The 24885-nt window shown below is 34.2% G+C and overlaps 9 protein-coding genes across 9 annotated transcripts; 3 read left to right on the top strand and 6 right to left on the bottom strand.

Annotated features, from left to right (window-relative positions):
- Window positions 1–376: 376 nt before the first annotated feature.
- On the top strand, window positions 377–4828 carry polA (mitochondrial DNA polymerase A; the record flags this gene model as incomplete). The annotated part of the gene is made up of 4 exons (XM_020578580.1): window positions 377–1781; window positions 1849–1963; window positions 2045–2159; window positions 2228–4828. 4 exons carry the CDS (start codon window positions 377–379, stop codon window positions 4826–4828), a joined length of 4236 nt encoding a protein of 1411 aa, XP_020431449.1.
- Window positions 4829–5364: 536 nt separating this feature from the next.
- Window positions 5365–6932, top strand: PPL_07745 (uncharacterized protein; the record flags this gene model as incomplete). The annotated part of the gene is made up of 2 exons (XM_020578579.1): window positions 5365–5677; window positions 5740–6932. 2 exons carry the CDS (start codon window positions 5365–5367, stop codon window positions 6930–6932), a joined length of 1506 nt encoding a protein of 501 aa, XP_020431448.1.
- Window positions 6933–7124: 192 nt separating this feature from the next.
- Window positions 7125–8391, bottom strand: rab2A (Rab GTPase; the record flags this gene model as incomplete). Its single annotated transcript, XM_020578578.1, has 6 exons — window positions 7125–7208; window positions 7269–7505; window positions 7657–7831; window positions 7925–8007; window positions 8108–8247; window positions 8349–8391. The coding sequence occupies 6 exons, from the start codon at window positions 8389–8391 to the stop codon at window positions 7125–7127; spliced, it is 762 nt and encodes a 253-aa protein (XP_020431447.1).
- A 570-nt stretch (window positions 8392–8961) lies between these two features.
- PPL_07743 (3-hydroxyacyl-CoA dehydrogenase family protein) lies at window positions 8962–10148 on the top strand (the record flags this gene model as incomplete). The annotated part of the gene is made up of 3 exons (XM_020578577.1): window positions 8962–9024; window positions 9215–9939; window positions 10013–10148. 3 exons carry the CDS (start codon window positions 8962–8964, stop codon window positions 10146–10148), a joined length of 924 nt encoding a protein of 307 aa, XP_020431446.1.
- Window positions 10149–10319: 171 nt separating this feature from the next.
- PPL_07742 (uncharacterized protein) lies at window positions 10320–12092 on the bottom strand (the record flags this gene model as incomplete). Its single annotated transcript, XM_020578576.1, has 3 exons — window positions 10320–11588; window positions 11677–11820; window positions 11892–12092. 3 exons carry the CDS (start codon window positions 12090–12092, stop codon window positions 10320–10322), a joined length of 1614 nt encoding a protein of 537 aa, XP_020431445.1.
- Window positions 12093–12915: 823 nt separating this feature from the next.
- PPL_07741 (S53 family peptidase) lies at window positions 12916–15296 on the bottom strand (the record flags this gene model as incomplete). The annotated part of the gene is made up of 4 exons (XM_020578575.1): window positions 12916–13281; window positions 13358–14428; window positions 14520–14674; window positions 14771–15296. The coding sequence occupies 4 exons, from the start codon at window positions 15294–15296 to the stop codon at window positions 12916–12918; spliced, it is 2118 nt and encodes a 705-aa protein (XP_020431444.1).
- A 396-nt stretch (window positions 15297–15692) lies between these two features.
- PPL_07740 (endonuclease/exonuclease/phosphatase family protein) lies at window positions 15693–17162 on the bottom strand (the record flags this gene model as incomplete). The annotated part of the gene is made up of 1 exon (XM_020578574.1): window positions 15693–17162. One exon carries the CDS (start codon window positions 17160–17162, stop codon window positions 15693–15695), a length of 1470 nt encoding a protein of 489 aa, XP_020431443.1.
- A 99-nt stretch (window positions 17163–17261) lies between these two features.
- On the bottom strand, window positions 17262–22684 carry icpA (inner centromere protein; the record flags this gene model as incomplete). Its single annotated transcript, XM_020578573.1, has 8 exons — window positions 17262–17332; window positions 18055–18129; window positions 18230–20709; window positions 20784–20959; window positions 20982–21008; window positions 21520–22022; window positions 22100–22315; window positions 22411–22684. The coding sequence occupies 8 exons, from the start codon at window positions 22682–22684 to the stop codon at window positions 17262–17264; spliced, it is 3822 nt and encodes a 1273-aa protein (XP_020431442.1).
- Window positions 22685–23297: 613 nt separating this feature from the next.
- On the bottom strand, window positions 23298–24022 carry PPL_07738 (uncharacterized protein; the record flags this gene model as incomplete). The annotated part of the gene is made up of 2 exons (XM_020578572.1): window positions 23298–23656; window positions 23890–24022. The coding sequence occupies 2 exons, from the start codon at window positions 24020–24022 to the stop codon at window positions 23298–23300; spliced, it is 492 nt and encodes a 163-aa protein (XP_020431441.1).
- Between the last annotated feature and the right edge of the window lie 863 nt (window positions 24023–24885).

Raw genomic sequence — 24885 nt, 5'->3', positions numbered from 1 at the left:
AACTATACAAACTAGTTATCTGTTTCAATTCTTCATATGTATTAGTCATATTATTTTAGATCTTTTTATTATATTTGCACACTTTTCATTATTGAGAGTATTTTTTTCCCAAATCTCAAATAGGCAAATATACAATCTTTCATTTATGTAATGAATATGTACAATTCAAAGATTTAAACTTTGGATAACATCACATTTTTGTTGTAATAATAGAATAAAACTCTTAAAAAGTTAATGATTTCTTGGAAAAAAATCAACTGACAACAATCATTAATGATTTGTTGGACAGAATGTGGGTTTTAAAAATAATTTTACGAATTTATGATTACAGATCTGTAAATTAAATTACCATTGGTGTTTATTATTATAGTAAACAATGTTAAACTTTGCAAACAGATTATTTAAAAATCAAACCAATAAAAACACATGTACATTATTCCAACATCTTCAATATCAACAACAATATATCAACAGTGGTATAAGATGCACAACACTCAATAATAATACATTATGTTCAACAACACAACACTACTCATCAATTAGTAATAATATGAGTAGTAGTAGTAGTAGTAGTAGTAGTAACAACAGTAACAACAATAATAGTAATACTTTAGCATCTAATCATGAGAGTAATAATAATAATAATATTAAAAGTTATAAACCTTTAATTAAAAATAATAGTGGTAAACCATTATTCCTACAAAATAGTAATAATAATAATAGTAGTAGTAATAATAATAATAATAATAATAATGTAAATAGTTTGAATAGTAACGGTGGTAATGGAGTCCATTTGGATCAAACAAAACCACCAAAAACCATAAAGATAAAGATCAAATCAAAGGATCCATTCATTGAGTTACCTGGGGGTGGAAGGATCTATTTCGACAAAAAGCCAACAAAGAAGAAACAATCAACAAAAGATAATTCAGAATCCTTGACTACATCAACATCTACACCAACACCAACGTCAGCATCACCAATAGAAACTTCATCCAATTCAATTACAGATACAACTTTAACAACTACAACAACAACAACAACAACAGCAACAAATATCAATACACCAAGTATAAATACAATAACAACAGCACCAAATATATCTAGTAATGTTATAGAGGAAGTAGAAGAGAAGCAGAAGAGTCAATATAAAGAAAATGTAGATGTTGTTATTAAAGTGAAAGAAGAAGAAGAAGAAGAAGATGATGATGATGATGAAATGGTGTCAAAGAAACATACATTGATTATAGATGGTACACCTCTCTTATATAAAGCATTCAATGGATCACCATTGTTATCTGTCGATGGTCAACCCATCAATGCAATTCATGGTTACACTCAATCGATTTTACGATTCCTCAAGGATTTCAAACCAGACTATGTTGCACTGTGTTTCGATCCACGTGGTGGTTCTTTTCGTCGCGAGTTGTATCCGGCCTACAAATCACATAGACCACCGATGCCCGATGATCTTCAATCGCAATTCGCACTGATCGATCACCTCTCCGATGCCATCGGTATACCGGTGTTGAAGATCGATCGCTACGAAAGCGATGACCTGATAGCCACCTACACACGCATTGCCAACGAAGCAGGTCATCGTATTACCATCGTGAGTGACGACAAAGATCTGCTGCAGCTCGTTACCAACGAGAACATCTCGGTGTATCGTCCCAAGTCGAATGAAATCATAGGAGAGTCCGATGTCTCTGAGAGAATCGGTGTAGATAGCGAGTTTGTAACTACCTTTCAATCTTTAGTTGGTGATACTTCAGATAACAGTAATTATAGAAACAGCATAGCATAAACAATGATGATTTTAACATTATTATTACTATCACTATTTAGTTCCAGGAGTACCAGGTTTAGGACCTAAAACAGCAATTTCTATTATCAATAGTTTTGGACATCTCAAAGATATCTTGGAGAATGTTGAAAACTTACCAACTAAATTACAAGAAAAGTAATTGATTAATAGCAACAACTGTTAACAAAGTTAAAGATAAAATCACTAACACGCTATACTCCAATTTTAAAATGTTAGGATTCAAAATTTGAAAGATCAAATTCATTTATCATATCAACTAGTTACTTTGAATAAGAATGTAAATGTACCACCATTAGATAGTTTAAAGTTTAATCCAATCAACAAAACAAAAGTAAGATGAATCAAAATTATTAATAAGAGAAATAGATACATTTTATTAATTGTTTTGTTGTTAAAAAGTTGATTGAATATTTAGATAGATTTAAATTTCAAAGAATTAAAGATTCACTTTACAAGTTGGATCTACCGTTTGAAGGTGAAGAGATAAATGCTGGTGGTGTACAAGCTTTGAAATCTACAAAGTCGAGAGCAAAATCGAAATCTAAAGTAGTACAGAGTGTCGTAAATGAAGATCAAGTAGATGGTGACGATATTGTTAGTGCTGCGGATTTGGTGAATTTCAATGACGGTGATGAAACTACTACTGATATTTCAGTGGATAGCGAATCAAAACCAAAGAGAAAGAAGAGAAAGTCAAAGATGGAGGTTATCGATGGTGTCGAAGAAGATGCCGCTCTGACTGAGCCACTCGATGAAATCTATGTACCGGTGACGGAGGAGGAGATCTCTAGAATAAGAATGCCAAATGTTACGGTTGTCAATGATGTTGAGAAAGCCAAGGCAATAGTTAATCAACTGCTATCGCTAACCTATCTCTATCATGCGTGTGATACAGAGGTGGTTGACTTGGATCTAAAGAAGCAGTCACCAATTGGACATGGTAGAATCATTTGTTTCAGTGTCTACTGTGGACCGGACATTGATTTCGGCACTGGAAGTAGACTCTGGGTCGACACTATGGGTGAACAAGGCAATGAGATTCTCGAGGTGTTCCGTCCTTACTTTGAGAGTGAATCGATCTACAAGGTTTGGCACAACTATGGATTCGATAGACATATTTTCTACAATCACAACATCGATGTCAAAGGATTCGGCGGTGATACTCTTCATATGGCTAGACTGTGGGATGCCGCGCGTAATGGCAGAGGTGGATACTCGTTGGAGGGACTCTCAAAGGAGTTGCTAGACAACCATAAAACCAGTATTAAAGATCTGTTCGGTAAGAATAAGATCAAGGCAGACGGATTGCCTGGAAAGGATATTATCGTTCCGCCATTGGAGGTGATACAAAGACATCCGAAACATCTGGAGACATGGATCGAGTATTCATCGCTCGATGCCGAACTCACCTGGAATCTTCGTGAGAATCTACAAGCCAAACTACAAAACATGGTTTGGATGAATGACACCAACATGTGGGACTTTTACCACAACTTGTGGAGACCGTTCGGACATTTGCTGACAGACATGGAGCGTCGTGGTATGAAGGTGGACATCGAGCATCTCAAAACAGTTGAGGGTGTTGCAACCAAAGATATTCAAGACAACATGGATGCATTCCAACAATGGGCTGTTAAATACTGTCCCAATGCCAAGTATATGAATCCTTCGTCTGATGCACAGATTCAACAACTCCTTTTTGCACCGACCAAAAATGTAAAGACCAAAGAGGAAATGCCGTTGGAGCGAGAGTTTGAGACAGAGAACACCGAGGGATTTATTGAAGAGGGTAAAAAGAAACCAAAGAAGATGCGTCCGTTCTTGCTTTCCGGGTTGGGTCTACCGTTTGGATCACATACCGCCAGTGGTTGGCCAGCAGTCGACTCGGCATCACTCCGTGATCTAGCAGGAAATCCTTCCAAAGGCAAATATGGAAAGATCTTCAATCATTTCAAAGATAAATCAGAGGATAAGGAGAAAGGTGAACAGGAAGGTATCGAAGCTTCCAAGGCCATCACATCACTGTTGGAAATCGGTAGTGTTGGAACACTTCTCAGTTCATTCATTATCCCACTCCAGAAACTTTGTGACTCCAATCATCGTGTACATACTTCGGTCAATGTGAATACCGAGACTGGTAGACTCTCTTCAAAGCGTCCAAACCTTCAGAATCAACCAGCACTTGAAAAAGATCGTTATAAAATCAGAAAAGCTTTTACATGTGAACCTGGAAATACTTTGGTTGTGGCAGATTACGGTCAGTTGGAGCTACGACTGCTGGCGCATATAACCAACTGTCGCTCGATGATCAATGCATTCAAGATTGGTGGTGATTTCCACTCGCGTACTGCAATGGGAATGTATCCTCATGTTAAAGAAGCGGTGGACAGAGGTGATGTGCTGCTAGAGTGGGACGGTGACGGTGAGCCACCAAAGCCACTGCTAAAAGATTCGTTCGGTGCTGAACGTAGAAAAGCAAAGACTCTCAATTTCTCAATTGCCTATGGCAAGACCGCTCATGGTTTATCAAAAGACTGGGGTGTGACTCTCAAAGAAGCACAGGAGACATTGGATCGTTGGTATTCCGATCGTCCCGAAGTATTGTTGTGGCAACGAAAGACCATTCAGATTGCCAACACTCACAAATGGACGAGAACACTCATGGGAAGATATCGTATGTTACCAGACATTGACAATCCGGCCAAAGGAATGAAAGGACATTCTGAACGTGCCTCTATTAATACCCCGCTACAGGGTGGAGCAGCCGATATCGTAATGAAGGCAATGTTGATGATCGAAGAGGACAAACGATTGAAAGAGCTAGGTTTCCAATTGATCATGCAGATTCACGATGAGCTTATCCTGGAAGGACCAGAGCAACATGCAAAAGAAGCACGTGAAATCGTAATGAGACTCATGTCGAATCCACTCAACACACCGCTACTAGTTGAATTGGTTGTCGATTGTCGATTTGCAAAGACATGGTATGAAGCTAAATAAAAAGATATTTCAAAAAAAAAAAAAAAATTAAAAAATTAAAAAAAAAAAATGTTCGATAGTTGATGTTTGTAGTGGATTGTTAACAAGGAATTGATGAATGACTCTTAAAGTTGTAAGTGAAGTTGGAAGTACATTATCAGCTAGAGTCTGATCATGGTTTGATAATTTATCAAATGTCGGTCACTGATTCTGGTATGGAATGAGAAGTGGTAATGTATATTCCTAAGAATTAGTGTTTCACTGTGTTTGGAATCAAACCAAAAGGGATTTCATGATTCTAAACTTCTTAATAATTTTTATTTTTATTTTTCTTAAATTTAATTTTTATTTTAATGCATAGGCAATTTCTGAACTCTAAAACTAGTGGTAATAGACTCCACAAAAAAATAAATTAATTTGAGAATAAAAAAAAAAAAAAAAAAAAAATTATTTTTTATTGTCAATTTACAAAACTTAAATATTCAAAGCATTGGTATTTTAAAAAATACTTTACTGCAGCTCAATTTAATTCATCTACTTTTATTTATCAGTTTAAAATGACAACTACTTTAACAAATAACAACGATAATCATATCTTTGTTAATTTTTCCCATTTTTTGTTAAAAAAAATTGTTAGAAATTTAAAGATAGTTGATAGTATTAGATTCACACTTGTATCTAAAAAATGGTTCCAGGAGAGAGATAAATATCTTTTGTTTGAAGATGAAGTTCAACCTGAAGATTTAATATATCTATTATCTTTCAAAAAGATCCGTTTTGATATAGATTTTCCACAAACAAGATTGTTTATTGTTGATGAAATTAATGATACTCATTATGAGGACAATTACAGTCAATACGAGACACCAGGTATGTTTAAACCATATTTAATTTTCTGACCAAACATTAATATCATATCAATTTTTTTATAGATGATGAGTTGACTATTAAAAGAATGGAGGGTATAAGAGAAGTCTTCTTTGAAGTAGATAATCTAAATATTGCAAAATATAAAGAAATCTTGGAGAAATCAAATGTCCAAATAGTATCGGCAAGAAGAATTGAACAGTTGACACCTGGTAGCTTACCATCAAAATTGAAAAATCTGGATATTGATGACTATCCTTTCAGGTTAGAGAGTAATCATCTTCCATCATCATTGGAAAATCTTAGTCTTTTGTCAAACAATCATAATCCATTTCAAATTAGCTCATTACCTCCAAATCTGAAATCATTAACTTTTTTTAGAGTTTTCGGTGAAATTGCATTTGAAGACATTAGAAATGTTAATATTCTTCCAAAGACTTTGACCAAAATCAAAAATTGCCCATATCAATGGATAAAGTTTTTAAAAAACCTTCCATTTTTAACAACACTCCAAATCACAGAAAATATACCAAATGGATACTTGGAACCTGGTGATTTCCCAGAGAGTTTGACAAACCTAAGTTTACAAAGTCCAATCGAACTCATTGAATCTTTAATTCCTCAATCCATTCAACATCTAAATCTACCAAATTGTATTTTGGATCTTTCTTCAAATGAATTGCCAAGAAGTTCACACTTTCAAAGTCTCTGTGTTAAAGACATCAATTCTCCTATTCTACCAAACCAATTACCACCCTATATCAAAGAACTCAATTTGATAAAATACAATCAAGAGCTTGTACCTGGAAGTTTGCCAAACGGAATTGAAACTTTAAAACTCCCAACTTTGGATGCAGGTTTCCTTTATGAAGGAGTAATACCATCTTCAACAAAAAATCTTCATTTGTTCGAGGCTCACTCAGAAAACCCATTTAAAGCTTCTTCAATTCCAAATGCAGTCGAAACCCTTGAACTTGGAAGTCTTGATTCGGATATTGATTTTGGGATGATCCCAAATTCAGTTTGCTCAATAACATGTAATATTGGATTGATCAAGAAATATGGTATCAATTCAATCAAATCAACAGTTAACCATATCAAAATTATTGGAGAATTGAATTATGAATTTGATCGAATCGATCAAAACTGGTTTTTTGCCTATTACTGTGGTTATTCTTTTATCCAAGAAAAATCTATCCTGAATCTTTTGGAGAAAGATAAACCATTAGTAAATTTACAAACTTGTCAGACACAATAAACATTCTATGAACCAATCAACAAATAAATAAATATTAATTTCATTTTTCAACAAATATTTAATTAAACCCTTTTTTTTTTTTTTTTTTATAAGTGAACCTGTAATTAAACTAGCCAGTATCCTCTGTTTCCAAGTGATTGTCTTTTTTTTTTGATCAAAAAATTCTTATTTATTATTTATGTCAGTTGCATTTTAACAACATCCAGATTTCTGTGCTGGTGGAGCTGCTCCAATCTCCACCTTATTTGAAGGTTGTCCTAATTTAATTCCAAATGTCTATAATGAAAAAGAGTTTATTAATTACACAAGCTGTTGATGAAATTGTAGTTTGCTTACCTCATCTTTAATATCAAAATCACCCTTCTGAATCTTTTCATAGATCTTCTTTGCAGTATTTATAAAAGCCTCCTCTACGTTGGCAGCAGTTTTAGCAGATGTCTCAAGGAAAATCAAACCATTTTCCTCTGCGAATTTTGCACCTTCTTCGTATGATACCGCTCTCTTTTGTTCTAAATCTGATTTGTTTCCAATTAAAATGATAGTCATATTGCTATTGGCGAATGCTCTTGCATCCTCTATACATAATTTAAATTGCGAAGGTTGGAAATATGATTAGTTTTTTTGCCGATCTTTTTGAGATTCTATTTTACAAAAAAAAAAAATAGAAAACAAAACTTGATAAAATTTTTAATAAAAAAAAAAATATCCATTCCATCTTGCAAACATCAACGTCATCAGCCCAAAACCGCATTTGACATTGGGCAGAAATCCATGTTAGGTGAAGATTGGAATGTGGGACACAATTATCATGATTTTGTGGAGGAGCGAGTTGTAGTGTATTGTTTTGTTTTCTTTTATACTTACTAAGCCAACAAGTCAAATGATTAAAAGTTTCACGTCTATATTTTGAGAAAAATAAAATAAAATGATTAGAGAATGCACTTCTCTCTTTTTTTTTTTTTTTTAAAAAAAAAAAATAATTAAATACAAACCTTGTGATATCGTATACTAAAAGTGCACCTGCTGAACCTCTATAATATGATCTTGTAATTGATCTAAATGATTCTTGACCAGCCTACGTATTTAAATGATAGTGATAATATTGATTAATAAACTTCCTTCTTTTTTTTTTTTTTTTTTTTTTGATTGATTGATTTGTTTGTAATAATACATACGGTATCCCAAATCTGTAATTTAATTGGCTTGTTATCGATGCTAATCATTCTAGCACCAAACTCTACACCAATAGTTAAATCATGAACAGGTTGAAATCTTTTATCAGTGAATTGAAGTAAAAGACATGATTTACCAACACCTATTTATAATAATAACAAATAGTATCATTATTAATACCATAATAACCTGTTTTGCTAATCTATATTGTATCTTTTCTGTTTTTTTCTCCGATAGACTTACCTGTATCTCCAATAATGATATATTTAAATAAGAATGCGTACATCTTTATAGTAGTTGTAGTTGTTGCTGTTGTTGCTACTGTTGCTGTTTATATGTGTATAATGACTGAGAACTTTGTTGTGTGTATAATACAAGTAGTTTGATTGTTTACTAACTTAACTTAACTAAACTAAACTAAACTAAACTATTTATTTATTAACAAACTATTTAGAAATGTATGTTTTTTAAAAATAAAAGAATAAAATAAAATAAAAACAAAATAATAAAGAGATAATATGTATTGTTTATTTGGATTAAAATAATAATAAACACAACACCACACTATTTAATTTAAAGAATTTTTTTTTTTTGAATTCTTGTGTGTTTGAGTTGAGTTTTTAAAAACTATTTTATAAATTTTAAATTAATAAATGATTTTTTTTCTTATTATTAAGTCCTCAGTTGAGGTTTTTTTCATGAAAATTTTTCAACTTTGAATTCCTTTTTTGCTCATGAAAAATTGAACTTGAATTAATCATCCCGTCAGTCAACCACCAACCGATAGTTACAACCAATAAAATCAATAGTATAGTAACAACATAACATACATATCTAGATAAGCACAACCAATATAATGTTGAAATCAATCACATCAGGTTTATTACAATCGAATTTGAGATACTACTCATCGTCATCTGTATGTAAATATCTTATCATCACTATTTGTTAAAAAATGAAAATGAAAAATGAAACATTGTTAAGCTGACTTTTTAGTAAAATATAAATATATATATATATGTATATTTAAATGATTGATTATTGTTTTGTTTTGTTTTTGTTTTTGTTTTTGTTTTGTTCATTGTGTTGTTTGTTGTTTTCAGATTAAGAATGTAGGTGTGATTGGTGCAGGTCAAATGGGATCGGGTATTGCTCAGGTGCTATCACAAGTTGCCAAGCGTAATGTAGTGGTTATCGATAAGAGTCCAGAGATGTTGGTCAAGTCTGAGAAGTTCATCGGTGGTCTGCTGCAAAAGGCCGTCGAGAAAGGAAAGTTGAGCGAAGCCGACAAGGTTGCCACACAACAGCGTATCACATATGCATCGGACTTGCATGCTTTGGCCGACACTGACTTTGTCATTGAGGCAATCGTCGAGAACACTCAGATCAAGTGTGACCTCTTTGCCAGTATCACCAAGATCGTCAAGCCACACACCATCCTGTCGTCGAACACCTCGTCGATCTCGATCACCAAGATCGCATCGGCCACCAACTGTCCGGAGAAAGTGATCGGTATGCACTTTATGAACCCGGTCCCAGTGATGCAGCTGGTCGAGGTGATCTCTGGTCTCCAGACATCGGAGGATACACTCAACAAGACATTGGAGCTCGCCAAGGACATGGGTAAGGTCACCACCAACGCCAAAGACATTCCGGGTTTCATTGCCAACCGTCTCTTGATGCCATACATCAATGAAGCCATCCAGGCACTCTACGAAGGCATCGGAACCATCGAAGACATCGACACCACCATGAAGTTGGGTTGTAACATGCCAATGGGTCCATTGACTCTTGGTGACTTTATCGGACTTGATACTTGTCTTTCAATCATGAGGTAAATTATTATTATCAATCATTATCAATCATAGACACAATAACATATATACTAATATCAAATACCGGTAAAGAGTATTACATACTGAACTTGGAGATAGCAAATACAGACCATCTCCATTATTGGTTAAATATGTTGAAGCAGGTAGACTCGGTAAGAAGTCAGGACGTGGATTCTACGATTACTCCAAAAAAGTAAAGAGAAAATAACAAAACACAAGTTTCATACCTATTACCAAAACATTTAAGAACTATTTTAGTAAATCACATAATATCATAACAATGAATGATACTTTTTGAAATAAAATTTCGATTATCTTATTTATATATAAATAGAAATAGGTTGGTTGGTTGATTGTTTATTATGTGTTTTTTTTTTTCTTAACTTGATAATAAGAAGGAATTTTTCATTGGTGAATCGGTTTCACTTGTGGATGAGGACGATGAAGAAGAGGATGAGTTATCCCATTGGGTTGCAAACATAGCTACTGAAATAACTGGATCGATGTTGGTGATGGCAAATGTATTGGTATTGCTATTGTAACTTGGATAGTAGTTGGAGAGTGTGTTGTCAGAGGATACCATTGGGTTGACGTGGTATCCATTGGAGAATGGTGCGCTGAGTGTCAGTTCAGTGAATGGGGTGCTACTATTGAAGATCAAAGCTGAGCAACCATCCTCTGAATTATCTAGACATACAACAACCATACAGATCTGTGAATTCCAAAATCCATTTGAATTTCCATTGAAGCTTACAACAGAGAAGTATTGATCGCCGACAATCTCTCCTGTGGAGTAGGTTAGAGAACAAACGAATCCATTGTTCACTGCTTGTAGAGAGATTTGCTCTTGGTTGGAAGATGGCTTGAAAATGGTGAATGTCGAGTTGAAGCTGTTGGGTGGCACACCTTGGTAGTTGATTTTGTGCTTGACGATCTTTTGTGGCTCTTGGTGTCCGAGCAGTGGTTTGGAGTAGAACGGTTGTTGTTGTTGTTGTTGTAGTTGCTGCTGTTTGGCGAGTAGTGACTCTACGAGTGCAGAGTCGGACGGATCCTTTGGAAGCGTGGCAATCAACATCTGCGATTTCGATTCGTAGGTAGGATTGACGTAGGTTGCCTGCGGTGTTCCGCTGGTGTAGATACCGGATCCACTGATCATTGCCATCGTTCCAATGTTGGCCGCCAACACATTGGCATTCGCTTCGTATGAGAGTGCCTGCTGGATCTGTGTGGCATACGCATAGTTTGCATTGACCCACTCGGTCGAGTAGACAAAGTTGTTGATACCGAGCGCGACAAGGGTGGTGCGTGGCTCTTCAAACATGATGTCAAAGCAGATCATCATACCAAAGGTGACATTGAAATCGGTGGTAAAGTACTCAATGTCCGGAGTGATCGGTTGATCAAACACCGGTTGCTCACCGTAGAGATGTGATTTGTGGTATCGTCCAATGATGGCGCCTTCACTTCCGAAAGCGACTTGCGTGTTGTACTGATAGCGATTGTCAGTCGGACAGTTTGGATCCGTATTATTACACGGTTGAACATCACCCATGTTGACAACCACCACCGTATTATATTTAATTGCAGCACAGCTTAGTGTTTGCAAAACAACACGGTCGTCAAATTGTGTGTTACCACACGGTATAATCTAAAAAAGTATAAGAATGAGTCAGTAACTGTTACTCAATTTGTAATGTACAAACACGATTATAAATAAAATATAAATAAATACATACCGGTGAATTAGATGATTTAGGTGATGGTATTTCCTCTAAGAAACTTAGTGCACGATCACGATTCATTAGATTGTTACCGGTTATACCATACTCTGGGAATACAATGATTTGTGTTTTCTCTTTGACTGCTTGGTCAATGAATAGCTAATAATACGATATTGATTAGTACTTAGGAAAAAAAATAGCCACTGAGTATAAATGAGATTGATAGTTACAATATATTGCTGAACATTCATTAACATATATTGAGATGCCAACTCCTTCGATACGTTGAGCGGGAAGGTAAAAGCTATTGGTGAGTACTCTACGATTGCACCAGTATACGTAGATTGAGCATCTACATCTCTGTTGTAGTTGAATGCAACCAATGTCACCAATATCGATGATATCAAAAATGATGATTTTATACTAATCATATCTGAGATATTGATTTAATATATATATATATATAATTCTATTGATAATGGTCTAATATATTATATTACTATTTATCTATTTAAGTTCAATGTTAATCAATATAACATTGTTAAGTAATTACACACTTGCAATAGTTCATTTAATATTAACTCTGATGCATCAGTTCCAAACACTTTGCAAGTTTTTTTTTTTTTGTGGTTACGAAAGTTTTTATTTATCTGCAAAGAAAAGGCTCCAAACTTTAACTAAAATTTAATTAAAACTTCGGGAATTTGGTGATCAGTTGCTTTAAAAAAAATAATATTTTTTTGTTTACAATTATTTATTAGAGATTATTTTATTTTATTATCTAAAATATATAACAAGAGTGTCGACCCTTGGAGTCTGTAGATTGTCTCTTACTCTAGAAAACTTCATACTCTCATGACTCAGAAACTCACATATTCTAAAGACTTGTGAGAACTCAGCCAATATAAATCGTAAATTAATTACTCCCATCTCGACTTGTGAATCCAAAACGTTGTGTTTGGAGGCTGCCCTAAGGTGATCTTAGGACTCGATAAGTAAGAAACCGTTTAGTTAGCGTTCCATGACATAAACGAGCTCTGATTGGGTGACACACCGGTAGATGTATTTACATTGTTGTTTATGCATGCTTCGATACCATCTTACAATTAAATTTCTCTCAAATTTTATTGGTTCAACGATCGATATCTTACATTTGTCAATCTCATCTTATTTACAATAAGAGAGATAAAATAGATTTTAATTTAAAACATATATATTTAATTTTTATTTTTATTTTTTAAAAATTATTATCGTTTAATAATCGTTGATTACTCTCATTAAGACTTCCATATTTGGACGTCCCAAACCAGAGACTTGATCGAAACCTGGAACAGCACTCCATCCGTATGTGCAACAGGTTGGCAAGCTGTCGGTGACACCACATCTGTTATTTCCTACGATGACATCGTAGAAAGCATCTGGGTGGTCTTGAGCAATTTGATAGAGCAATGGATTGAAGAATCCCAATGGTGGATTACCAGCATTCAAACGAATGTCATTCAAAATGGTGACCAAACCACCGAAAATTGGTGCAGAGGCAGAAGTACCATCTACACCAAGGAATTCACCACCATTGATAATCCAAAGATTGTGTCCAACTGTTGCAACATCTGGGTATGACTATATTTTAAATTTGTATTTGATTAATAATAAACTCCACCATGTTTTGGTTTAAATAGATATGATATTGACTTACACGTCCAGTTGCATTGTAGAGATTGGATGGTGGGGTTAATTTCAATGCGTTCAATTGGTTGAAATACTGTTCAACTGCTGCTTGTTGGTAGTATGGCGATTGCGAAGTGTTGGAAATACCACCTCCAGTTGTCCACATCATACCGTGATCGACAGAGACAGAGATCTCACCCAATGGATTGTAGAGACAGTCGACTCCACCTTGCGATGGTGGAATGTAGCAGATTGGCTCGGCAAGTGGTGTGAAATAGGTGGAGCTGACAGCAGTGACGTATGGCGATTGCGATGGCCAGTCGGCAAAGAGTTTGGCGCATGAACCGGATCCCATTGGAGGTGGTCCAAGATCTGAGGCACCAGAGTCACCAGAGGCGATGATAACGGTGATACCACGCGATGCCAACTTGACAAACTCGATGTCGGAACGAGCCAAGTAACCTTGTCCGAGATAGGTGTCAACGTTGATTTCTGTCATACCGTAGGACAGCGAATTGACGAGTGGAGCATCATCTGTGTTACCAATTGCGACTTCCCATTGGAGGATGTCGTCAATCTCAACTGAGGAGTTGGCGTAGATCGACCAGAAGGTGGTTGGTGAACCGGTGGAGATGGCCATCATGTATTGGATGTCGAGACTTGCTTCGATACCTGGATTAGTTTCATCGTTGTATCCAATCACTTGGACTGGTGTGGTTGGTTGTGGCAATCCCATCTGTTGGAAAAAGGTGACCAAATCCGATGGTGAGTAGTATTGTTGTTCAAACTCGACAACGCATTGAGTTGCCTTTGGATTGGTGACAATGTAGTTTTGTGGAATACCATATTGTGACTTGATCGATTGTGGTACGACAACTGGTGTCGAAACAAAGTTGAATGGCCATTGAATGGTATCGGCACCTTGAGTGAGAGTGATTTGAGTCTGAACGTATGGGAAAGTTGGGACATAGATAGTACAGGTAGTTTGTCCACCTGCAACAGTACAATTTGGAGTGACTCCTTCAAGATCTACTGAAGGTTGGAAAGCATCTAAAGTTTGAACGGTTACATCAACTGGATAGTATTTACCATTGCAACTCTAATGATAATAATAATAGCAATAAAAAAAACTAGTTAGTTAAATAGTAGTTCTACTAGATGAGAATGAAACTAACTAACTAACTACTTACTGGAGCACAATTTGGTTGGAATACCATCTTGAAATTGTCACCCAAACCCTTCATGGAAAGAATAGACAATCCAGAGGATGATGAAGATGAAGATGATGAAGCATCCAAAGTCAAAGTATTATCAATTAATTTGGTATTTGCTGATCTACGTTGTGCTATTATAATTATTAATATTATTATTATTTGATTGAAGAATATTAATTTAAAGTTTTTAAAAACATGAAGTAGAAAAATGGTAAAAAAACACTTACAAATTGGGAAGTGTGAAATTCCAGTGATTAAATCGATGTGTTGAGCTACAGAGTGGTCTAAAACTGCGTCGGTAGCAGAACGGATGACAACTCTCGATGAGTCGCCGGCATATTGGAACTTTTGCATTTGTACTGAGAGCATCTTCTCTACGTTCTTTCTTGGCATGACGACGTGAACCGAATCCAAGTTACGGTTGTATTGGATGGACTTGGCGTTGTTCTCACGCAACCAAGCATCGATGGTCTTGATGGCTTCGTCGGTTGGTCTAATGACCTCGGTGATCTCGTCGATAGTCAAATACTGTCCGTATTGTTGAGACTTTGGGTCGGTGACAGCACGAACGATATCCTTAAGACTGTCTACATTCTGTTGCTTAATGAAGATTCTGAATGGAATTGGGTGCATTGGGCAAAGCTTTTGCTCGGCAGCCAATTGCCATCTTAGATGTTCAAAGTGTCTAGCACCACAAAGTGCTACCACCAACAATAAAAATAAACAAACAAATATGGATTTATTTGATTGCATATTTGTGTTTAATTAATAATGAATTGAAAAAAAAAAACTATTGCCTTCATCATCACTTATCGAAAAACAGCAGATTCCCAAAAAAGTTTTTTTGTTTTTTTTTTTTTGTTTTTTTTAGATTAAATTTGAATCCTTTGACGGAATGAGATTCCACAGAACTTTCTAAAGAATGATCTAATTACAATTTTTAAAGATTGTTTATAGAACTGGTAACTCTGATAATATTAACTGAATCTTAATAAATATCTTTCATCAAAAAAAAAACTTTTAAAATAGATTTTTTAAATTTAAGAAAGAGGTGATTTTCAAAAAGGAATCTCATTAAATTTAAATTCCAGTTTATTTATCAAAATCTATAAATGATTGGCCAATGTATTTAATAAGTAACACTGTTTATCAATAGGTTTTGGTAATAGACGCATACAATCCAAAGTGATCGGAAGGATATACCAATTCAGACTTGTCTATTTTCTCTGACATTCTTGTGCTTTCGTCAATATAGATAGGTTCAGTACCTATAATATTAATTGTTGAATTTGCATCGATTATTGGTAATTGTTGATTGTTATTATTATTATTATAGTTGTTATTGTTATTATTTTGCCAAAGTAAAATTCTGTCTACTCTTTCTTTTTTCTTTATACATGTAATTGCTGATTGGCTGCAAGGATTGACTGTAGTCCATAGGTCTGAAAACGATTGGTTCAACATCTCTAGATTCTCTGGTGTTTGTATGCCAAAGTTGAGATCACCCACTAGAAACGATGCTATCTCTCGTGTAGTACACTGTGACTGATACTTTTCGATTCTCTCTTGGTTGATACGATTGATAGTTTGAAGCTGTTGAATCCTCAGGTCGGAGCTCGTTGCCAAACTCTCGAGATGTACGGTCGACACTGACATCAGTGCACCGGAATCGAGTTGTATCAAGGCAGTGAGCATCTTACGATTCTGACGAGTTGGTAGTGGATATACAGTAATTGATTGTAGCCTATATGGACTGCTGTTGCTGCCCAATGTATGATGTGATTTGACCATGAGCACATTGCCATACGGGAATACAGTGTCAGAGCGACCACAATCCGACATCAGATAGTGTTGTCTGACCCATGGTTGCTCAGCCAGATACTCTAAAAAAATGGGTGTCACCTCTTGTAAACATATGAAGTTTGGCAATTTCGATTCGATCAATTTAAACATTTCAGTTGCACGTTGTTTCCAAAGATAACTATCAAACCAAACATTAAATGATAGAATTGTAAAGTTTAATTCTTGCTGTTGTTGTTGTTGTTGCTGTTGTTGCTGTTGAGATATCAGTGGATCAGTTTTGAATATAATCCATTTCGACAGTTCATTGCAATATACATAGGGTGTGAGTTCTGTGATTGCGTTGTAGTTTTTGCATTCCAGCGATTCGTCCAAGCCAAGATAACTAGATACAACGGTATCGCCACTGATCTGCTCTTGATAGACACGACCATCTGCAGTACGCACCTTGGTTGTTGTCTTTACCAATCTGCTTCTATTGAATGACAATAGTTGTTCATTTGCAGTAATTACTTTTGTAGTAGTAGTAGTAGTACTTGTTGTGGTTGTTGCAGTTGTTCTTCTACAAAATAGCGGTTTCATTTTGAGTGGAGGTGGTGGAGGTGGACTTATAATAGACAACTCGGCAGTAGGTGAATCTGCAGCGGACTGACTTATTACATTGATACTATGATGATTATGACTATGACTATGACTGTGATGAACATACATTGAGTAACTACTGCTGCTGTTTGTTGAGGAAGACGATGATGAACAACAGCCATCTACATTCATCCCATTAGATATACTGTTGTTATTTGACATTGCTGTTTTTAACATTTATTAAATAAATATATATATGAAATTGATGATAACGATTATTATATATTATTTTGATATATGTATTTATCTATATATAAATAACAATCAATATCAAGACTAATTGTAATTGATTCTATTGAAAACGACAGCCTTTCTAGAGAGAGAGAATGAATGACTGAGTGAATGACCTGAGTAAATAAATAAATAAATAAAATAAATATTGTTTTTTATGATATATCAACTAAAATGTGTTGTTATTCAGCTGATGTATTTTTATATAACTGTGTGTGTGTGTTGTGTTGTTGTTGTTTGTTATTAGAGAGTGCGTGAAATGTGTGGTTAATCTTTAGCTAGCTTGTAACTGACTGACTAAATGAAGATTTGAGGCAAAGTAATATTAGTGTTAGTGTTGTTTATAACAATAACTTTGTTTTTTTTGAAAATATAAATAAAAAATAAATAAATATGAATCTCAAAAAAATTAATATAAACAAAAAATTTTCTAAAAAAGGTGGTGGGTTGACATTCTACCACAATAAAATCCAAATTTATTTATAATAACTAAAGTTCCCATTTTTTTCGAAAATTATCTTAAATTTGGATGTAAATATTTGTTTTTTGGATTTTTTTTGGTTTATTCTAATTTATTATTATGATGTATTAAAAAAAAGATTTTTTTTTTTTTTGGAAATTTAAATAAAGTAAAGATTGATTGATTGTAGATAGAGATAATTAAACATTACTTTTTAAATTAATGTTATAACTATTATTATTATTATTATTATTATTATTTGATTTGTTTGGTTTTGAAATTAGAGTTATTTATGATCATTGAGATACTTTTGTAAAATAGTAGACATTGGATAACCCATCATCTTTTTGTACTTGATGTTCTCCTCACGTGTCAAACTGTCTTTGGACCAATCTTGTGAAACATTTCCATCGTACTTTTTGATGACTTCATGTGAATTCTTATTGAAGATATCTAATTATAAAATATTAAAAAGTAGTTAATTAGAATAATAATGGATTGCAAGTTAGTGAACTGTTATGTTATGATATGTAAAAATGTTGCTGTAACATACCTCTAAGGATAACACGTGATACTCTTGGGAAAATGGTATCTGGGTCGACATGTTTGGTTGCTTGCTTTCTTAGCTCCATTGAGAACACTGGATCCTTGGCCCACTCGGGAATCAACGATTCATCGACACTCTCGTCTTCATCTTCGAGATACATTCCATCGTCGTCTTCATCTGGCTCCAAATCTGCAATAGGGAATCCATCGTTGAATGATTTCGGTTTCACCATAACTCTTATATCTTCTTCCTCTTCTTCTTCTTCTTCTTCTTCTTCCTCTTCTTCAACTTCTTCAAATACATCTTCTTCCTCTTCCTCTTCTTCTTCCTCTTCTTCCTCTTCTTCATCTTCATATTCAAAAGAAGTATTACTATTGCTATTGTTAATATTTGATTTCTTGCTATTGTTGTTATTATTATTGTTATTATTATTATTATGTACAGGTGATTCCTCGAATGCTTTGAGATTGTATCGGATTGGAGATGTGTGTTTCTTTTGAGTGGCAGTGAAACGACGAGTTAGTCCCGGAGAGATTGGACTCTCTGTTAGACTGGATGGCAATGTTGGAACACTTGTCAAGACATCCGGTGAGAATCCACCATAGCTGTTCTCACCACCACGTCTCAATGGTGATTCTTGGTCGGATGCCAACGAGGAAGCCGGTGAGTAGTTCACTGACTGTTTCTTCTTGGCTGGCGAAGGTGTCACTGGCAATGGAGGCATAATCGGTGAACCTCCAATTTCATCTATATCATCTTGTTGTTCAGTGTCTGTAACCTCTTCTTCTTCATCTTCCTCTTCTTCAACTTCACCATCTTCCATTTCTTCATCTTCCTCGTCTTCTTCTTCCTCTTCTTCAAACTCTACATCCTCTCTTTCTTCAGAGTCAAACTTGGGAAGTGGAGTTGTGTTATTGGATAATCCAACGGCATGTGCAAGCTTACCAAAGATATCGCTAATGATACCGTTGGAGACGTATGGACTACTTGGGACGACGGCTGAAGCTGCGTTTTGATGATGTGTAGAGTGTGGTGTAGCAACTTTAATCGGTGTCTTTACAGGTGTCTTTTGTTGACGAAGTAGCTTTTGTTGGAGTTCCTGTTGACGTGCAATCTCATACTGACGACGACGCTCCTCTTCCTCCTTCTTTCTTTCGGCTCTCTCTTGTTTCTGTGCCAACTCGACGAGCTTACGTTTGATCTCCATCTCCTCCTCACGTTTCTTCTTGGTGGCTTCTTGCTCCTCGAGCTCACGGATCTTTCTCTCCTCCTCTTGACGCTGGGCAGCCTTTAGTTCCTCGTTCTTCTTTAGTCGTTCGTCATTCTTTTTACGCTTCTCGGCTAGCTTGGCTTCTTCATCGGCACGACGATTGGCTTCACGAATCTTGAGCTCCTCCTCTCTCTTTTTCATTCTTTCCTCTTCCTCCTCTTGACGTCTCTTCTCGTCCTCCTTTACCTTCTTGAGCTTAGCATCGATAGCAGCCTTTGTTGAGGTAATAATATTATTAGTGATAGCTGCAGCACTCTGTTGTTGTTGTTGTTGTTGTACTGGTTGTTGTTGTGCTGATGATACTGCTGATGGTTGTTGCTGTTGTTGTAATTTCTTTTTACTGGCAATTTCCTTTGCCAAGTTGATGGAAGCAGATGCAGCAGTCTTGTCCTTCTCATTACTTAGTCTCTTGGTTGGTTTTTGTTGATCTACAGTGTTGGTGTCATCAGCCTTTCTCTTTGGAGCAGCAGAGGTAGTGAGCTTTGCCTCAGATTCTAGCAGTTTGCTCAAGTCGTTATCGTTGGATGTCTTCATGACAGATTCATCGTTAGAATTGATTTCCATTTGGCGTAATCTTTCGAATTTCTTTTCCATGGCGATAGAGGCAGCGGTATTCTTTGCAGCTGAAACAGCTGTTGATGGTTGTTGTTGCTCACCAATCTTACGACCAAGTATACGCTCAGCGAATTGATTTGGTGTGGCAGCTACACTTACACTGCTGGTGGTAGATGGTTGGATCACAGAGATATTATTAAGTTGACTAATATCATTGCTACTATTATTATTACTATTCGATTGTTGATGTAATACACTGGTATTATTGTTATGATTGTTGTGATTGTTATTATTGTTACCAATGGTAGCTTTCAATTTTTCAAGAAGTACAGTTGTTTTCTTGGAAAGATTGGTTGTTGATGACGATGCGCTGCTGGAAGAGGTGGTAGCCGATGGTGTTGGAACGATAATGGCAGCGGCCTTCTCTTGGTAATATTTATTATTGTACTCATCGATTTGAGATTGATGAAGTTGATGACTTGCTTTGATTGGCTCAGCCATAACCGACTTGATCATATCGACATGCAAGAATGAAACTTTTTCAGAGATACCACTGCTTGAGTTGTTCAATCCATTTTGTTGAATTGGCATCAATGGTTGTCTATTGGTCTTTGATGATTTAATTGATAATTTCTTTTTGGTATTCGATGGTGATTGAATACTAAATAATAATAGCAATATTATTATTATTAATATAAAAAAAATATAAAGAATTATTTCTTCAGCAGTACTTACAATAACTTTTTAGCAGTTGCTGTTGATGAACATTTTGAAATAATATCCATCTTTACAGTTTCCATCCAATCCAATGTATCTTGATAATAAAACTCCAATTCATTCTTTCCCCAATTACCACGCTCATTAAAGATACCATTGTAATTCTGAATTTGTTCGTTTACAATTTCCATTTTCTAAAAAAAAAACTATTATTACTATTCTATTTACTATAACTGTTATTGACTATTATAAAAAAAGGTAGTTATATAACTACAAACTATCTACTATTGATAAATATTTAAAAAAAGACTAAACTATTATGATTACTGTACTAAAACAAAAAAAAAACAACAAAAACAAAAAGAAACAAACTACAAAAAACTAAATGACTCCTTGTTTTAAAACATAATTATTATAAATAGAGATATATATTGAATAAGTTGATCAAAAAACATTCAGTTCATTAATTTTGTTGTTGGAACATTGAAGTTTTAACGGTAAAAAAAAAAAAAAAAAGAAAATTTAAATTTTTTGAATTTAAGCGGGCAAACTCTTGAACAACAATTTAGCAACAAGTCAGTTTAAACTGACTATTATGTTTATTTATAGAATATATTTACTATGACTATATTAATTATTATTATTATTATTATTAATAGAAATGAAAAATTAAAAAAAAAATTTTAAATTGTATGATTTTATTTTATTTTATTTTATTTTATTTTTAATAAAGTCTTGAACCGAAACCAAGTACCATTTTCATTCGCTCAATAATGTTACGTCTCCAACCTTCTTCTGTCTTTTCGAATTCCTCTGATGGAATACCGGTTTGGTTGATTTCGACTTGAGTTACTGGCTTGTCACCGACGGTGAATGTGATGGTGACGGTGGAGAAAGCAGTGTCGGCCCAGGTGTTGAGACGCCACTTTTGAACGATCTTTGAGCCTGGCGAGAGCTGTACGTTGGTTCCAGAGATGAATCCACCGTACATTGCAAACTTACCACCCTCACGATCCTCAAAGGTGCAATCGCTCTGTGTATACGCACGAATCTTGGTGATATTGACAAAGGCATCGTAAGCATCCATCGGAGATGCTTGGAACTCTTCCTTGATCTTCAATGACTTGGTAGCACTGTTGCTGCTAACAACCTTTGGTTTCTCGACTGCTGCTGGTTTTTCAACTGTTGTTTGTGCAGTTGTTGTTTGTTCTGGTGTGTTTGTTGGTGATGTTTGTACAGGTTTTTTAAGTGTGAATTCTATTTAAACATATTCAATGAAATATTAATATCAATATATCCTCAGTATTAAACGAAAATAAACACTTAATACATACGATCTTTCAAATCAACTACATATTGTGCTACTTTTTCTTGTAAAATTGGAATACCGAATTTTCTGGCAGCATCCTTGAGTGTGTCGGCATCGTCACCCGATGCATCTCCAGCCAAAGACACATTTACTCTTGCCTTCTCATCTGCATTCTCATCGCTAATATATGGTATAACATAGTCACCCTTAATCTTCTTATCAGCGTCAGACTTTAAAAATCCTGTGAAATAAATTGTTAGTTAGTTTTGCGCAATATTGGAATTTCAATAATAATAATAATGATAATGATAATTATAATTGATAACTTGTAATTACCTTCCCATGATACTTTTACTTCCAATTCGTATAGGAAGATTGTTTTTCCTTTACGATTGTTTGATGTACATTCACCGGTGACGGTGACGGTTGTGGCAGTCTTGATTGTCAGCTTCTCGTTGTCGACGATCACCTGCGATGCAAGCAGAGTTTGGAACTTTTGTTTCGACCAATTGAAGCAATCTTTCTCTGACCAATGCCAATTGTTTACGTTTTTACCATCCTCACGATTCTCTACCAACCATCTTGGATCTCCTTCACCTACTTTTGCCATTTTTCTATCAATAGATTCGATTTGTTTCAAAAATCAGAACTGATGCAGCTTCAATAAAATATAAAATACAAAAACAAACAATATTACTAAGTTATATAACTAGAAACAATAGTTGTTTTTTTTTAACACACAATATATATTGTTAACAAAAAGAAGAAAACTGTTTGTTTCAAAAACCAACTAATCCGTTTTTTCATTTTTTTTTTTTTTTTTTTCAAAAAACACGAAAAATCTTTAATTTTAATTAAAATTTCATTGATTTTTCTTGAACATCATTTTAATGACATTTATTTTCTTACCTTTCTATTAAGACAAAAAGATAAACTTGATCAAAAAAAAAAAAATGTTAAATACAAATGTGAAATATGATTGTTCATTGAGAAAATGACATTGTTTGTTGTTGTTGTTTATGTGTGTTACTTTTTGTCTTCTTAATATATTTAATTTAGTTTTATTTAATTGTTAAAAACAAAAACAAGAATTTAAAAATTAAATTAAATTAATTTTTGTTTTTTTTTTTTGAATGTTTTATGTTAAAAAAATATATACATGTTGTGTGTATTATGTATATGTATGTTATTATGTTTTGTTTTGTTATTGTTTTGTTTTGTTTTTATTGTGATGATGGAGTATCTGCTTTGGTTACAGAATCTATCTTGTCTTTGGTGGCATTAGCAACCTTTGTGGTAACGGCTTCAACTTTTTCTTTGGTGTTGTCAACCTTTTCCTTGACATTCTCAACCTTTTCCTTGGCATTCTCCTTTGCCGATTCACCTAAAGCCTTGAGTTGTTCTATTTTCTTGGCTTGAGTAGCCTTAGCTTTCTCCATGGTGGCGTCGACCTTTGCAGTGGCATGTTCACAGGCAACCTTGAAATTCTCAATCTTTTGGTGTTTACACTGGTTGATTCCCATACCCATACCAATACCGGCACCCAACAACATAAATGATCCAACAACCTTTAATCTGCTAGCTATAAGTGTTTAAACAACAATAACAACAAAGTAACAATGATTTGATCGTTAGAAAAATAAATTTGATTATAAACCTACTAACTGATAAAGATTGTACAAAGAATCTAATCCAATCCAATCCATTCTAATCTGAATTTAATCTAATCTATTAGATTCAGATTTGTTTTTAATGATGAATGATATTGATCGATTGATTGATTGATTGATTCCGCACTGATCATTCATTACTTACTGAAAAGTAATAGACCTAATGGAGCAACAGCACCAATGGTTGTCTTTTTCATGACTGATTCAACACATCTCTCTGTCTTGAAAACTAAAGCTTGATCTTCAGCAACTTTGTTGTTGGTTGATGGAGTTGACATCTTTATTATTTATATCTGTTGTTGTTTTATTTTTATCGAACTATTAATATTCTTTTAATTTAAATATATTGTGTTTTAATAGGAAGCAATGATTAATAATCACTCAATGACACTTTTATTATCTGCAACGGAAAAAAAACCACTACTGCTTGTTCACATTTTTATTTTTTTTAATTATTTATTTTTTTTCAATTTTTTTTTTTTTTTGGACCACACAAAAATGCTTTTTAATGACTATCTTCAGTTATCAGATAAGGTAAAAAGATTAAGCATTCCATGTTATTTATTTTATATTCACGATATTCAACTTTACGAGTCAACAAAAAAAAAACCAAAACATACCAATTGAGATATATAATAAACCTTAAAAATAAAAAAAAAATTTTTTTTGAATTAAAAATTTAATTTAATTGTTTTTTGCACAGAAATACAGATTAAGATTAAAGGTTAAAACTGACACATTCATTTTATTATTTGTATTGCAAGTCTGTTTTGGGAAATGAAAGGTGAGTGAGTGGTTTGACAATTTCCATTAATAATTTTTTAAAAAAACAACAAACAACTATATTTATCATCAAACATATATGAAGAAGTGTTAACACTTAATTTTTTGTGTTCTCACATTTAAATAAACAAAACATCTATAAATGTTAACTTAAATTTTAAACAAAATAAAATCAACCAATGCAATCAAATCTTATTAATTTTTTTTTTGATTTTGTTATTTTAAAATCCAAAGGATTTTTTGCAAACAACACTTCACCATTTTTAAAAGAATTAATTGATGATTCTCCTAATTTTGATTGATTTCACACGCAACCTAAAACTCTTTGCAGACCAATCATTGTAAAACTACATTGTGA

Source organism: Heterostelium album (assembly GCF_000004825.1).
Source record: "Heterostelium album PN500 unplaced genomic scaffold PPL_scaffold8, whole genome shotgun sequence".
NCBI classification, from domain to species: Eukaryota; Evosea; class Eumycetozoa; order Acytosteliales; family Acytosteliaceae; genus Heterostelium; species Heterostelium album.
This window is presented reverse-complemented; position numbering and strand designations above follow the sequence as displayed.